The sequence below is a fragment of the Nymphaea colorata genome, chromosome 9, assembly GCF_008831285.2.
Source record: "Nymphaea colorata isolate Beijing-Zhang1983 chromosome 9, ASM883128v2, whole genome shotgun sequence".
Lineage (NCBI taxonomy): Eukaryota > Viridiplantae > Streptophyta > Magnoliopsida > Nymphaeales > Nymphaeaceae > Nymphaea > Nymphaea colorata.
This window is the reverse complement of record NC_045146.1, coordinates 21,128,449-21,142,409: the sequence shown is the minus strand read 5'-3', so window position 1 is coordinate 21,142,409 and position 13,961 is coordinate 21,128,449. Positions and strand designations below refer to the sequence as shown.

At 38.8% G+C, this 13,961-nt stretch overlaps 2 protein-coding genes across 4 annotated transcripts; one reads left to right on the top strand and one right to left on the bottom strand.

The window, feature by feature from the left end:
* Positions 1 to 1,877: 1,877 nt before the first annotated feature.
* LOC116261537 (metal tolerance protein A1-like) lies at positions 1,878 to 7,022 on the bottom strand. 3 transcript variants are annotated; one of them, XM_031640343.2, is made up of 2 exons: positions 6,865 to 7,022; positions 1,878 to 3,365 (listed from the first exon to the last, which is right to left on the bottom strand). In XM_031640343.2, the coding sequence occupies exon 2, from the start codon at positions 3,363 to 3,365 to the stop codon at positions 1,971 to 1,973; it is 1,395 nt and encodes a 464-aa protein (XP_031496203.1). In that variant the 5' UTR covers positions 6,865 to 7,022; the 3' UTR covers positions 1,878 to 1,970. The 3 variants fall into 3 exon arrangements, with proteins under 3 accessions (XP_031496203.1, XP_049935340.1, XP_031496204.1); XM_050079383.1 differs by lacking the exon at positions 6,865 to 7,022 and adding an exon at positions 6,612 to 6,858; XM_031640344.2 differs by lacking the exon at positions 6,865 to 7,022 and adding an exon at positions 6,662 to 6,858.
* A 4,932-nt stretch (positions 7,023 to 11,954) lies between these two features.
* LOC116260681 (antimicrobial peptide 1-like) lies at positions 11,955 to 12,287 on the top strand. Its single transcript, XM_031639119.1, has one exon. It carries the CDS (start codon positions 11,955 to 11,957, stop codon positions 12,285 to 12,287), a length of 333 nt encoding a protein of 110 aa, XP_031494979.1.
* The last annotated feature ends 1,674 nt before the right edge of the window (positions 12,288 to 13,961 follow it).

The window sequence follows — 13,961 nt, the reverse complement described above, 5'->3', positions numbered from 1 at the left end:
TTTGCTGTTTTCCTTCTTTGTAACGTTCACATGGAGTAGAAGAGGTGCCGGAATGTTGTCCTTCATGTATGTGCTGGAAAGTCTGGTGGGCCAGAAGCCAACTATATTATGGGAATCGGTCCGAAGGAGAAATTACAAAGCTTAAAGCACAACGTATGGCAAACTTGGAAGGACTCCTTCCTGGCGATTCAGTGGATTAAACATGATAGAGAGATGCTGCAAATTTGGCTGCGTACAGGTGTGATATGCTGTGACCTTTTACATTGTGAGCTTCAATAAACAGAAACAAATGCTAGCAGTAGCACTGTTACTGGATGCACAAAAGAGAGAGGTGAATGTTAATAGCAGGATTGCATATATGGAGATGGGTCATGATCAATACAGCTGAATTTGCTCTCCTAAAATGGGAGCTAGTGCAGCTGGAAAGACAGGTCTACTCCCCTAATACAGGCTGGACCAGACGATTGAAAACAATGCTTGACGGCCGAAGGAAATGGCCAGATCTCTGTTAGGATTTTAATCCAAATGCTGTACATATAACTCTTAAAGGATGATACAGTTAGGACGAAAATGGGTAAAGTGATGATGAATCACAGAGAATGTCATAGCAGATATCGAATTTGGTTCTTGAAAGAGCTTCTGATTTTATAGTTTTGTCTTGCTTATGTAAGCTGCTTGGAGTGACCGTGTGAGTCTCTGGTTTGTTTGTCCTGTCAGATGCTATGTATCCCCCTTTTTAGGATTGTATTTCTCTGCGCATACCACTGTTTTAAATAAAAGTAGGGACTAAACCTCCTAAGCAAGCTTTCATTGACATGGAGTAGGTGCGGTACTAGAAGCCACATGGCTGCAGCAAATTTTGACAGACCAACGATCTGCCCCTTACAAAAATAGGGGCTGGGTGGCCAGGTCAGCAAGATTCAATTATCTGGTGCATCAGTGAAATAGGGAGCACAGTGGCTGATTTCATCAACATTGAACAACACAAACAAATTGCAAGTTCATAGACTGTTTCCAATTTGGTTGTGCAGCTCATGGACAGCCTTGATTCAGACAAGTTGGAAGCGGAACCAAGATTTGAAAGGCCCAGATCAACCGAAAAGAAGGGATTTTGCAGCCTCAAAGACCAGCATGAAAAGCACCAGAATTCCATGTGGAATCCAACCAACTAAAGCTATGTCAACGCATTATGTTCAAATGATTAACAGAGTCAGCATGCACTTTGTCGTCAAGCATCATTTAGGTGAAAAACCTACGCCATCACACTGTTCAAACAATCAATGGTGCATGCTTGGACTAACACTCGATTCTACTTGTTGTAAAAGCATCGACGACAATCAATCGCCCAAATCTTTCACTTCTGATGTTCAGAATTCTCTTTTATTTATTACGTTATACGGACACTTCTGTAAGCGTGAAGTATTCGTGTCTTAACACTTGTCAACACCAACAGACAACAGTCGTTGGACACTTCTTATCATTGTACCGTTCCTTGTGAAAAAAAGGGAAACATTCACTTTTCTACATGGGCTAGGGTCAGTGCTACCTTTGCACGATAGAAGGAAAAGAACTCAAAAAAAAAAAAAAAAAAAAAAAGGCACACCACTAGACTAAATTATATATATATATATATATATATATATATATATATATATATATATATAACATCAAATTAGTTAAATGCCAAATGTTGCCTCATGAATAAAAATTAAAATCTATCCAATAGTTCAAAATGCTTGTAGCAATGGTATATTGTACTTTTGATAATAGATTTTAAATTTTTAATCATTTGACAACATCTAACATTTTGAGAGTTGAACTTCTATTATATTTATATATATATATATATATATATATATATCATCAGAAAAATAAAATTGAAGGAAAAAAACATTTGAACTTAGCGTCATCTTCGGAAACAAGCATTGCAGACCTACCATGGCCAATTATATCACGACCAACTATGCTACTCATCGCTCAATCTGAATGGTCACATGGCTGATATTGTGTTCTTTTTTAATGTATCCAATAACGTTATCTAGAACCATATCGGCATCAGCCTCTGGTTTTATCTTCACATGGCATGCCAACAAAATTTTTCCCACAGTGATGGCCCATATGTGCAACTCATGGACAGCCTCTACCTCCTCCATTTCGCAAAGCCCCTGCTCCAGCCTCCTTGCGTCAATCTCCCTAGGTGTGCTCTCCATTAACACCTCTAAAATGTTCCTCAGCAACCTAATAGTCGTTCCTAACACAATCACAGAGAAGAAAAGAGTGCAGATCAAATCAATGATCCGCCACTGTGGTTTCCACCAGATGACAGCTCCACCAATCATTACTCCGACACTTTGGATACAGTCGCCTAATACATGTAGAAATGCAGCGTGCACATTAATATTCCACCTCTTCTGTGTCCTCTGTTTACCCCTACAAGCAGCTTCCCCGGGCTGATCCCGGCAACAACTATCTTCTGCCTGACTAAGCAAAGGCTTTTCCAGTTCATTATCATAAAAGACAAAACTTTTTGTTGCTTTATGTCTATCCCAAAGTTCTCCTTCAGGCATGTCCGACTGAGGCTCAGAGCTGAAAACCTTATGCTCTGAAGCAAAATGCTCTCTCTCTTCAGAGTGGCAATGCTCCCCTTCATTCATGTTTTCTCCATACGCAGCGTGGACTTCAACATGCTCCGAGTGATTGTGTTGCTTCACATGTTTGGTGTGACTCAAATGATGGTGCATACTTATGGTGGGTCCATGGCTATGTTCATTGTCATGGTCACCACCGTGATCATGAGCCCCAAGTCCATGACCATGGTCATGACCCAACAAAAATGCCATGATAACGTTCACTAGAAATCCAAAGGCAGCAACCACAAACATCCAGAAACCTTTAACCTCACCATGATCATGTATGATTCTATCTATGGCTTCATAAACGAGTATGCCAACAAGAAGCCAAATCATCTGTATAGAAACAAGTGTTCCCAGAATTTCAACTCGGAAAAAACCATAACTCTGGCGAGGCGTAGCTTCCCAACCTGAAATCCACATGGAAAATAATGAAATACCAAACGCTGCAACATCTGAAAGTAGGTGTGCTGCGTCAGTCAATATGGCAAGACTGTTGGCCTGAATTCCACCAACCACTTCGGCAGTCATGAATAGGAGACAGAGAATCACGGCCATCCAGAGTTTCTTCATGGAGGCAGATCGCTCATTTGCAGCATCAGTGCCTTTGGCACCATCAGAAAGGCCGCAAGTGGGACCTCCACAGAACTTATTACCCCTTGGACTTGACTTTTCTGCAAGGATCTCTCTGGCAATTTCAACTATGTGAGAATTTTGAGGTTCTGGAGTTTCCATCTGCAACACATAATTAAAACACATAACATTGAGCAAAAACTCTTTTTGTGCATTCACAATATTTGAGCAACATGTGTCCTATATACACATGCTTTCACAAAAATTACAGACTCAATAACCAGAGAAGACATAGATCATGAAACAAAAGTAGAATAGATCTTGGACAAGTAAATTCATCCGATTTGCAGCTAAGGAAAAATATCAACAGTATTGCATCAGGCGATAGTGTTATAGGATCTCAGGAGGAAGGAGTCTAAGTTTGGCATCAGCATGTTTGCTTAGTAACAATCTGAAGTCTGAACTTCAGATTGAAATTCCCAGATGTTTAGAATTTAAATTACTCTTGGTTATACTGCAGAACAATAGAAACATGATAGTGGTACTAATAGTTTGGTAGAGAGAGGATCAACATTCATCAGGAAATTTGCTAAGACACTAGGGCAATTGGTATCTACTGCAATTCTTGCAGTACATCTGCAGATTCTGGATTTGTTCATGTAAATCAGAATCTACTTGCTGCAGATAAATGTCCCAATATGGCTGCAAACTACGTGTCAAGGAAAAACCCTATGCAATTTTTTCCATATCACATTCACTTAGTAAGACAAAAAAAAATTCAACCGGAATGTTGTCCTCGTAGCATTTCTGTTATATGTTACACATAAGGTAGGTAATACATATACTTCATAGTAGGCAGAAGCCAAAATACCCATGTCTACATGACCCAATATGGGTATGGGACATGGCTTGGATACAGCAGCCTTAATTTTTGTATTTTTTAAGTATATTTTTTTTATGAATATAAACAATTAGGTCATTTAGCTAAAATCTTAATAATCATATTATTATTATTATTACTATTATAGGCCGTGTCCCCATACCCAAGTTTTTCAAAATGGCTCCACTCACATACCATACCCATGTGACAGCTCATAAGACTCATGAATGGAGGTCAATTTTGTCAGATTAAATTTCAACTACATTACATTTACAAGGTAGAGGTACATTCAGATTTGACATTCGAGACAGGGATCCTTGGCAGAATTTGTCAACATGGTGTTTTGCAGGCAAAACTATAATGCTTGTTTTATGAAGTCCTCTGTGCCACTTTTACCATTTTATAAAGTCTATAATGGTTGTTTAACAACAGAAGGCAAAACTAATCCTACAAAAGTAATGGAAACCAAGCATCACAGCTTTTTTCTCCAAGAGGACATAAAAAATTACAAAGAACAGAGGGCGCTGGAACTTCCCAACGAAAAAACGGTATGGCCCTGATCTTTGCAGAAACCAGCATTACTCCTGCTCCATTATCCTGACAGAATATCACAGTAGCTAGTGCAAAGCAAAGAAAACCTAAACATTATGGAAGATGTAAAAATAACATAAAGCAAATAAAACATTCAACAATTTTTCTTGATATTCCAAGAGGACACCTAATGAGGGAAGAAAACAAATTTGGTTACACTGTTCAAATTTTACTTTCACGTAAGGATCCAGACTTCAAATTTTTAAAATTCATGCTAATTCTTCAAACTTGGTCTCCTGTAAGGCCAACAGATCCCACCACTTGTAAGATCCACAAAGTTTACCAATTTAAGGGTCTTGGAGACCAGAGACTCTTTTATCAGTCCAATATAAAAAAGGTAAGTCCAAACCAATCTTTTCAAGAAACAATATATAAAAGGTAAAATACTAGGCACACCGCCAAGTCATACAAAACGGAGAATGATCTTAAAAGCGAGTCTGACTTTGTGATAATTAAAAAAAAAGGATAAATGAATGCCAGAGGATAAATTTTATCACTATTCACTTGAGGCTCTAAAGCAAATCTCCAACCAGCAGCAGCTCTTAAATATTAATTTATTAGCAATTTAGTACACAATAGAACCATGTGAGATGGAATAAGAGGCTGCAATTTAGTACACTTGATGATCTTATCTGCTACACTGGGATGACAAAAGCACTGCAACTGTTCAGTGGAACTATTCCATATGAAATAAACATGGCTTGCATGTCTTAGATTAACATGACGAAATACCAAGAGAACACACTTGACAAAAACTGATGCATCATTGATGCTGTCAACCTCAAATAGTGCACAATCAAGTATCAGCACGCTTAAACATATTAGAATTGCTGTTTATTCATCATTTGAACCTTAGTTTGTGTGGTATGTGCACATGCACTTTGCGCACGATATCTTTCTCTCATATAGTGCAGCGTTATCAGTTATGGTATGGTAAACATTTATCCGGGACCCTCTAAAGTCTAAATTCATTTCTCCAAATAACTTCATGACAACAACTGAATGCTCACCACAAAAGTTCAAACTCTGAAGAATTTTCATTGGGTGCTCAATGATGCATGAAAGACCATAGGATCAGTATGAAACCAATGTTAGGGAGGTGAAAAATAAAGTAACACCACTAACTACTAGAAAGGAATTTTAATGGACATTTCACAGTAAACTTCATAAAAGCATTGCTCTAATCCAGGGAATAAATGCAACAGATTGGAGATAGCTGTTTCTTCTAAACATGCAACCATAACAAATTGTTATGGAGAAACGGATGTGAATTTTCAGTGAGAGAAAAGGTCTAAGAATAAGGAGAATTTGAAATGATCACAAACGATCAATTGATCCGAACTTCTACCGCGAAAGCCACTCACAAAGACAAAACAATTTTGACCTCAACTAGCAAGGCGAACATGACTTATACCATTCCCAACAGAAAGACAAACTTATTATCAGAGTTCCCAACTTTGCTGGACGAGGTTGCTTAAGAGAACACTGCGTACAAAAATCCAGTGAAGTCTGAAACCAAGTTAGGTGATATGCCTGCTCATGGCTTCACTCTGTGTTTTAATGACACCAGGAATTCGTAAACAAGGCCATGAAGACAGAAATCTTCTGAAATAATGTCAATCCTGCAAGCTATAATTGCAAAATGCATTAACCCTCATTCCTAGACTAAACCAAGCCGCACCAGACAACATTCTACTTAAGGGACAACCATTATGCGAACAAGGTTTCCAAGAAACATATTCTACAAACTTCTGGGCCTTAAACATACAGAGAGAGCGAGAGAGAGAGAGAGAGAGAGAGAGAGAGAGAGAGAGAGAGAGAGAGAGATAAAAATGGCCGAAACAGGTGCAAAATCACACAATATGCGGCTGAGTTACGTGACAGAAGAGTGAATCACGAGAAAACATAGAATCAGCAAGGGAGGAATTCTGCGATACCAGGCCAAGATCATCAGGGCGAATGTCACTACCAATGTGATTACACTTACGTGTGAAATCAGAGCCCCTCAAACGGCTACTCCGCCAAAACACCCTTTTGATTCACACTCAACTACCACAACACTAGCAAACAGGTTCATTCTTCCAACCATTTTCAGATCACGACAACGAAGGAAGAAAGAGAGGTCTCGGTTCGTCCTTGACTCGTCATCCAGAGTAAGAGAGACAGAGAGAGGGAAAGAGAGCGAGGAACCTTATTGTTTCTCCGTTAGCGCTACAACTTGTGGTGCCGATGGTGGAAGCAGAACTTCTCGCTTCACTTGCCGCTGTCTTTATTTTTTCACGACCACAAGAAAGATTTTCACGGCCACTTCTCCAAACCTCCGTTATATTAATTGGCAAGAGACAGACAATGAAATGGAATCTTTTTTTTTTTTTTGTTTTGGAAAAAAAAACCGTAGGAGAGAGCGATAGGGGGAGAGAAAGAGAAAGACACCATAAATGTTATTTTCGGGGGAGGATTATACACACCCTCGAAAAAGAAGGTGGTGGTTGGACTATTTTAGAAATTTTTTAAGAAGAAATATTTTTTTTGAACTTTTAATTTGTTCATTTTTTTGGAAGGAAAAAGTTACTTTTTTTTTTTTTTTTATGATTGGTATAGTCTGGTCATTGTGTAATTTCTTGTGTGTTGGAGGGTGCACATAACCAGACTTAAAAGTTTCAAGGGGAGTCTTTATAAAGACGAAAAGGAGTACCAAAAATCTTCAATTCTCGCTTCTTTGTTTAGTTGTGCACACAACCCTTCCATCTATCTTCTTTTTTCTTTCCTTATTTTGGGCTTTTTTAGAACTCTTGTTGTTTTGACAATGCTGAAGATTTCATCAGGTCTACGAGCAGTCGCTTCGGCAGGGAGATGTCTCGGGTTTGCATGAGTACAATTACGAAATCAAAATACTTGAAACCAAACCTCTGTTAAGCCCAATTTTTCATCGAATAACTTTTTGAAAAAGAAAATCAAATTTCTTATTATGTTTATTTTTATTCCAACTTTTAAAGGACATTGGGTTGTTCCCGATGTAAGATTTCTAGGATTTGAGATTCATATATTTCAGACAAGATCCCCTCCTTTTTATATTTTAGATTCCAAGTAGAGATTTTGAAGTGCATTTGATGAATTATGAATTTTACCATGAACCTTTGGCCACAACATAAAAGATATGTCACATCAAACCCATGGATCAAAAAAGCCAAGTAATCGAACACCCTGTTACAGTGCTATGAAATTGGTTCGTTCAAAACCAATTTGGTGACAAACTGATTCTATATAGTGGCCGATTCAAGAGTACCATATCTTGCTCAATAATTTAAATATATTTTAAGAAATTTTATATTTAAAATTAATTTATCCCATTTTACCAGACCAATAAAACGATTAAGGGCGAACTTGAAGACACTGGGTTTGCTGCCTGGAATTGGATAAGACCAACAAGATCTGTCATTCTTGGAGACGCCGGCACACTTCCTTCCTTTTTGCAGTGTGTCACACACCAAAAGCGAGAAGGGAAGAAAGTGAAACACAATTATCCACCATGTGATGATCACTTATGTTGCGGTAATGATATTTCGGTTGCGATCAGAGCGGATACAGTCTAGTCTAGTAGAGGAATTCCGAAGAAGAAGAAGAAGAAGAAACCTTTCTACGTAGAGTGTCTTTCAGTAGAGGAACACATACGGTTAGGGTGCGCAGATGCCAAGCTATTTGAATAAATGTTCTGATGATGAGTAGAGCTTAAAGCATAGGCATGCCTTTGCAGACTTAAACAGCTATGCTCTTCTTCTTTAGGCTATGGCTTTACAGTCCTAATACTGAGCCTAGGACCGACTCAGTTTTGGGTCTAACGACTCCTTGAACCTCGATCTTAATTTAATTAACCTTATAATTATAATATAATATAAGGGGTAGTCTGCTGGTGAGACAGTGGCCTTGCCGGCCAAATTCCCGGTTGATATTATAACTATTAGGACGTAGGAACTAATAAGCAAAACTTAATTATAAAAGTCATGCATCCATTGACGACAGTGCATGCGTGGGATTCTCTGTGATGGTTTTGTGCTTTACTTTATTATTATTATTATTATTATGACAGAGACCAGAAGGCGACGATTTGCGGGAGTCAAGAAATGCAACTTGATTGTCGTTTTGGCATTTATGTAAGCAAGAAGACAAGCAGTTCCGACTCCCTTGGCCCACCCACACTGTATTGTACTGCAAGATCATCAGTACCAGTTGGAAGGATCCTCACCTCACCACCACAAGTTGCTTTTAAACGTTACTCTGATGAAATTTCATATTGTTGTTAGATAAACTTGTTGCTTGCTTAATTATGAAAATCATCTCTTTCAGCAGATTTTCTCCAGATATGTTACCATTGTTTTCCAGAGTAGCCAGCAATATCTGAAAGTGTCCGTTTTCTGTAGTTAATGAGGATTGTCGCATTCAATCCTCATCCGCACCAAACATCCGTCTCATTCAGAACCAGATGATGGCGGACAAGAGCCTGCCCTCCTCAGCTTAATTTGCCTCTAAAAAGGGGGGATTCAGAAAAAGGAAGAGCTTGCAAAGTTCAATGCTGAAGACGGCCCGGCCGGACGAGAAGCTGCCCGCAGATATACAGAAACTCACCCAGATTCAAAATATAAGCAGCATAAACAGAGGCGTACCGTGTTCTATTTCTCTAAGCGCGTATTCAAACAAGAAGGCGTCGTCCTTATCAAAAAGCAATCACATAGAGAGAAGTAGCAATGGATTTTCCCATCAAAATTAGATGGCGTAGCGTATGGGAATGTGTTTTCACTAATGCGTGATGCTCCTAATTGTTACACTCTTTAACGTAAGAGTGTTTGTTATTTTCCTGGGAAAATGGCCTGTTTTGACAGGAAAGTGTGTGAATCAAACAGTCTCGTGGTGTTTCATGGGGGAAGGAGGGTTTCCTATCGCTAAAACCGAAGCAGCGGTAACTTCCATGGCGCGGCTAATCCCTTTTAGCCAACTTGGAAAAAAGAAAACGGAAAAAACAAACTTCTGTTAGTCGTGCTAGAAAAAGCTTCAAGGAGACGTGTGCGGCTTTGTAGTCCAATCCGTTGGAAATGGGTAAAACCTCCGAGGCTTCTCAAGTATGCCACTGGCTGGCTGGCTCATACAAGAAAGTGGGCAAAAATTTCCAGTCAAGACTTCTCAATCACCCTCGGTGGGTGGGTGTTGCACTCTGTATCAATGGATCGTATTAGTATTGGATATATTCATAATTATATTTGTTTTTTTTTTACATTCACATGTTCGGATTCAAATTTAGATTCAAATACAAACGAAACAAAAAAAAATCATACCTAATTCGAATCTGAACGCCGATTTCACAATCATAATTCAATTTAAAACGGATTTTACATTCTCAACTGGATCTGGATCTAGATTTTGAACCAAATCTGGCCAATTTTCAAAATACAAAGGCATTGGATATAGGATATTTGATTAAAATTAAATCCAATCTAAATTCAAAGTCAATTTGATATTTATGTATATCCCAATCCCAATTTGATTGGATGTCATTTCTTAAATCTAAATTCCATCTGATTTCTTATTAATTGAACGATTTGATCACATATCTCATGTAAATCAAATATATGGACATGACATCCGCATCTTCATTGTGCCCATGTATGTATGTGATAAGCGATGGTCAGGTGATTGACTTGAGCACTCATAGCAGTCTAGCTGCGTAGGTTACCTTGCCTTACTGTTTCAATGATAGGACTTTAATATTCAAAAAAAAAAAAAAAAGGGTTCTTGGGATCATGACACCCATGTTTCCGGTCAATCCTGACGATCAAGCAACTCCCTGAATAACATCGTAAAGCCTCTGCAAAGAAGAACAGAGCCTCTGCATACTGTGGATCTTGCATTTCTTGAACTCCATTCTGAAATCTTATGCTTATGATAAATTAAGCTTGGATTCCAGATCAAAAGCCAGCCACATAAAACAGAATTTCAGATCAAAAGCTGGAGAATACAGCGGTAGATTGCATAGGATAGCCTAGATATCAAATCCCCTGATCCATATTGTGGAAACTAAATCTCCCAAACCGAAAAAGGTATGGTCTGGGTGGAAGTTAGAGATAATGAAAATGAATCAAGCGGCTGGATCAACATGGAATTGGAGAGGGGAAGCAATTATATGGAATGGCAAGGGTTGGGGATGGGGATTGAATAACATTTATGCCGACAACAAGGCGATGCACACGAAATTAAAACTAATAACTGCTGGATAAGAAAGTGAAGAAAGCATTCTAAAAGGGAGACAAGATTGGCCGGCCGGATGGAGAAGATTAAAGAGGTTCGGCACAAGATTGAAGATCTTGGAAGAAAGGATTTCAGCAGATTTTGGCAGGAAAATTTTGTCTTGCAGGGACGAAGATTGTCGACGTGAATTAGGTTGATTGGTTCAGAGTCTCATTAGTCTCTCGTCTTTTTTCGACAGGTATTGCTACCGCGTGAGGTGTTGCTTGACATTTCTTTAGGAGATTGGTCTGATGCTGTGTATCCCCTGCAGTTTTGTTTCTCTGCTTTTCTTCCTGTGTTGCTGTTTCCTTTGGGCAATAATCTTGTCTCTCCTATTTTTTGGTAGCACGTTCGATTGGAATGTGATCGGCTCAATCGACTACTCCTTGAGCAGCCGCAGGAAGTAGCAGTATTAAAGATTATAAAAGTGAACGCACCTATAACCCAACTTGCAGTAAGAATGCCATTGTTGGCCAGATGAAGCTTCGTCACTCCAGCTATAGAAATGTCATGTTGACAATATAGATGACATTCCTACAAGGAAAAGTAGTGGCAAGACTGAATGAGCCTCGGATTCCGATCTAATTAAGCACAACAACAAGCTTAAGTTTTCGGTCGGTCTGATGTGTCAAGGATAGAGCATTTTTTCTTTGGATTCAAGTTATTTTCTCTTTGATTTGAGGGTGTCTTCATCTTTGATCCATCACCACACATATTATTAATTAAAGCAAGGACAGGATGTGCGCCTGCATAACTTCTTGATCCTTGAAAATTGAAAAAGGAAAAGCAGAGAGGTAATAAGGATGATTCGGAAAATATTCTCATTATGCTTAAACGTTCTGGCCACCAATTAGTAGTATATATCGTTTGAGCCTTAATCTGCAACCACTTCAACTCTCCTATCTATCTATAAATAGATGAAAGCAGCTCGTGACACCACACCTTAGTCCCTTTATACTCAACCTAGCTTCAATAACCGGTCCCTTGCCTTAATTCAACCAGCGATGGCGAGATCTTTGGGTTTGATCGCAGCCCTGGTGGGAATGCTTATGGTAGTTGAATTTGCGAGCATTGCGGATGCAAAGGCCAAGAGCTACCTGAGGGTGTATGAGGAGGCAGGGTGCCGCCATCGCTCCGAGTTGTACAACAGCTGCGGCTGCCACAACCTCAAGTACAATGGCGGGTTCAAGTATGATTACAACGAGAAGCATGACGAGCACTCAAAGATGACAGTGTACAAGCATCCCAACTGCCATGGAGTTGGGTTTGTGTTGCCTCATGAGGACAAGAATCACTGCAGGCCGTTCCCCTTCAAGAGCGTCTACATCAAATGTTGATCGCCTGGTCATGTATATGGTCGTATATGGCTAATTAAATAAAGAAAGAGACCAAGTTGGTCTCCTTCGTTTGTTGCTTTGTCGTGTGTGTGCAGTTCATGAGTCTCTTGACCCTCTACGGGACTCGTGGAACTCGCAAATTACATTTCGAGCTTTAAGTGTCTTTGTATGTGTTGCGCAGATGCATGCTATCTGCATGTCTACTACGTTTCATGGAAATAAATATATTACCTACAGTTATGGTATTAATAAAAACTGATTTCTTTTATATATTGTGGGTTGTACCATATTTTTCTGTGTTTTTTCATTGATAATTTAATTAGCGATCGAAGTTTGATATGTGATTGAGCCTAAATTCAAATCGGGTGATTGAACACTGGAGGCTAGAGTGCTACTGAGTTTATTCGGAATCCTCTTCCCAGAAAGGTAGATGATCATCAGATCCATCGTAAGAAATCTCGGGTCAAACTGTGTACACCAGACGGAAGACGCAGCAAAGCAACCTGATGCTATACATATATAATCAGCCAATTAGGTATGACTTCCTTGCCTCTCCTCCAAATATTTTTACCTATCCCATACACACACACACACACACACACACACACACATATATATATATATATAGGTGAAAATGGTGGAGCAGTTGCAATGTATCATGCCTGGTCTCACATATACATATATAATTAGCCAATTAGGTATAAGTCACATGTGCGGAGATGATCGTTCCTTTGAATATAACATTGAAGTCAAGCAGGCCAAGAGTTCAATCTTCTAGTATACCTAAATGTAGTTCCTGGCATAAATGACAGAGATCTGCCTAACCACAGGTTGCCTAATAAGAAGACGCTCAATTAAAACAAAATTTCACGCCAAACATGAATTTGGAACATCGAAACAACAGATGAGCCTTGAAATTTCAATAGCAATTAAGGTAAAAATGAGTATCAATTTCATGTATGTCGGTGATGAAATTCAGGAACAACCACAAAAAAAGTTCACTAAATTTCTAAAATAAAGAAAACAGAAAATAAGAGTAACCCGTAACCACAAACAGTTTCCACAAACTACCCAAAACAAAGTTCTTGTTATCGATTTTCTACCAATACTTCCGCAAAAAAAGCAGGAAAAAAAAACTAGAATATACTTTATTATTCACATATCAATATATCATACTGGAACAAATTCAGAACATGGAGACATATACAGTAAACAAATTCACATAACAAATTCTTGCAGTTGGCAAAATTTGCCTTTAGGACCAATAACAATGGTAGGAGGAATGCAAGGAATGCGCTGTCATAAAACTGGAATCGCAATTTAGGATATAAACTTTCAAAAAGAATGAAATCCGAGAATTATTTCATCGCATCCATCTCCTGCATTTAGTCATGAATCATTAGTAAACAATAAATTTTGTTGTAACATGTAAGGCATCTGAATTGGTATGATTTGAAGGGTCACAACTCACAAATAAGTGGAATATTTACACTGCAATCCTCCAATGATTTACTCGGGGATTTGCCAAGTTCACGCGTCCCCGTCTTCATAAGGTGCAAACAGGTCAAGGCTGAAATTAAACAGGAATAATAATCAGAAGAAACAACGACGGAGCAAGACCAGGGCACTATCTTCTGCTGTTCTTTCTTTCTTTCATTCTTCCAAAGAAGCTAA

What these genes read in the sequence shown, in the direction of transcription:
- LOC116260681 (XM_031639119.1), top strand. Translation starts at nt 11,955, where the DNA reads ATGGCGAGATCTTTGGGTTTGATCGCAGCCCTGGTGGGAATGCTTATG.
- LOC116261537 (XM_031640343.2), bottom strand. Translation starts at nt 3,365, where the DNA reads ATGGAAACTCCAGAACCTCAAAATTCTCACATAGTTGAAATTGCCAGA.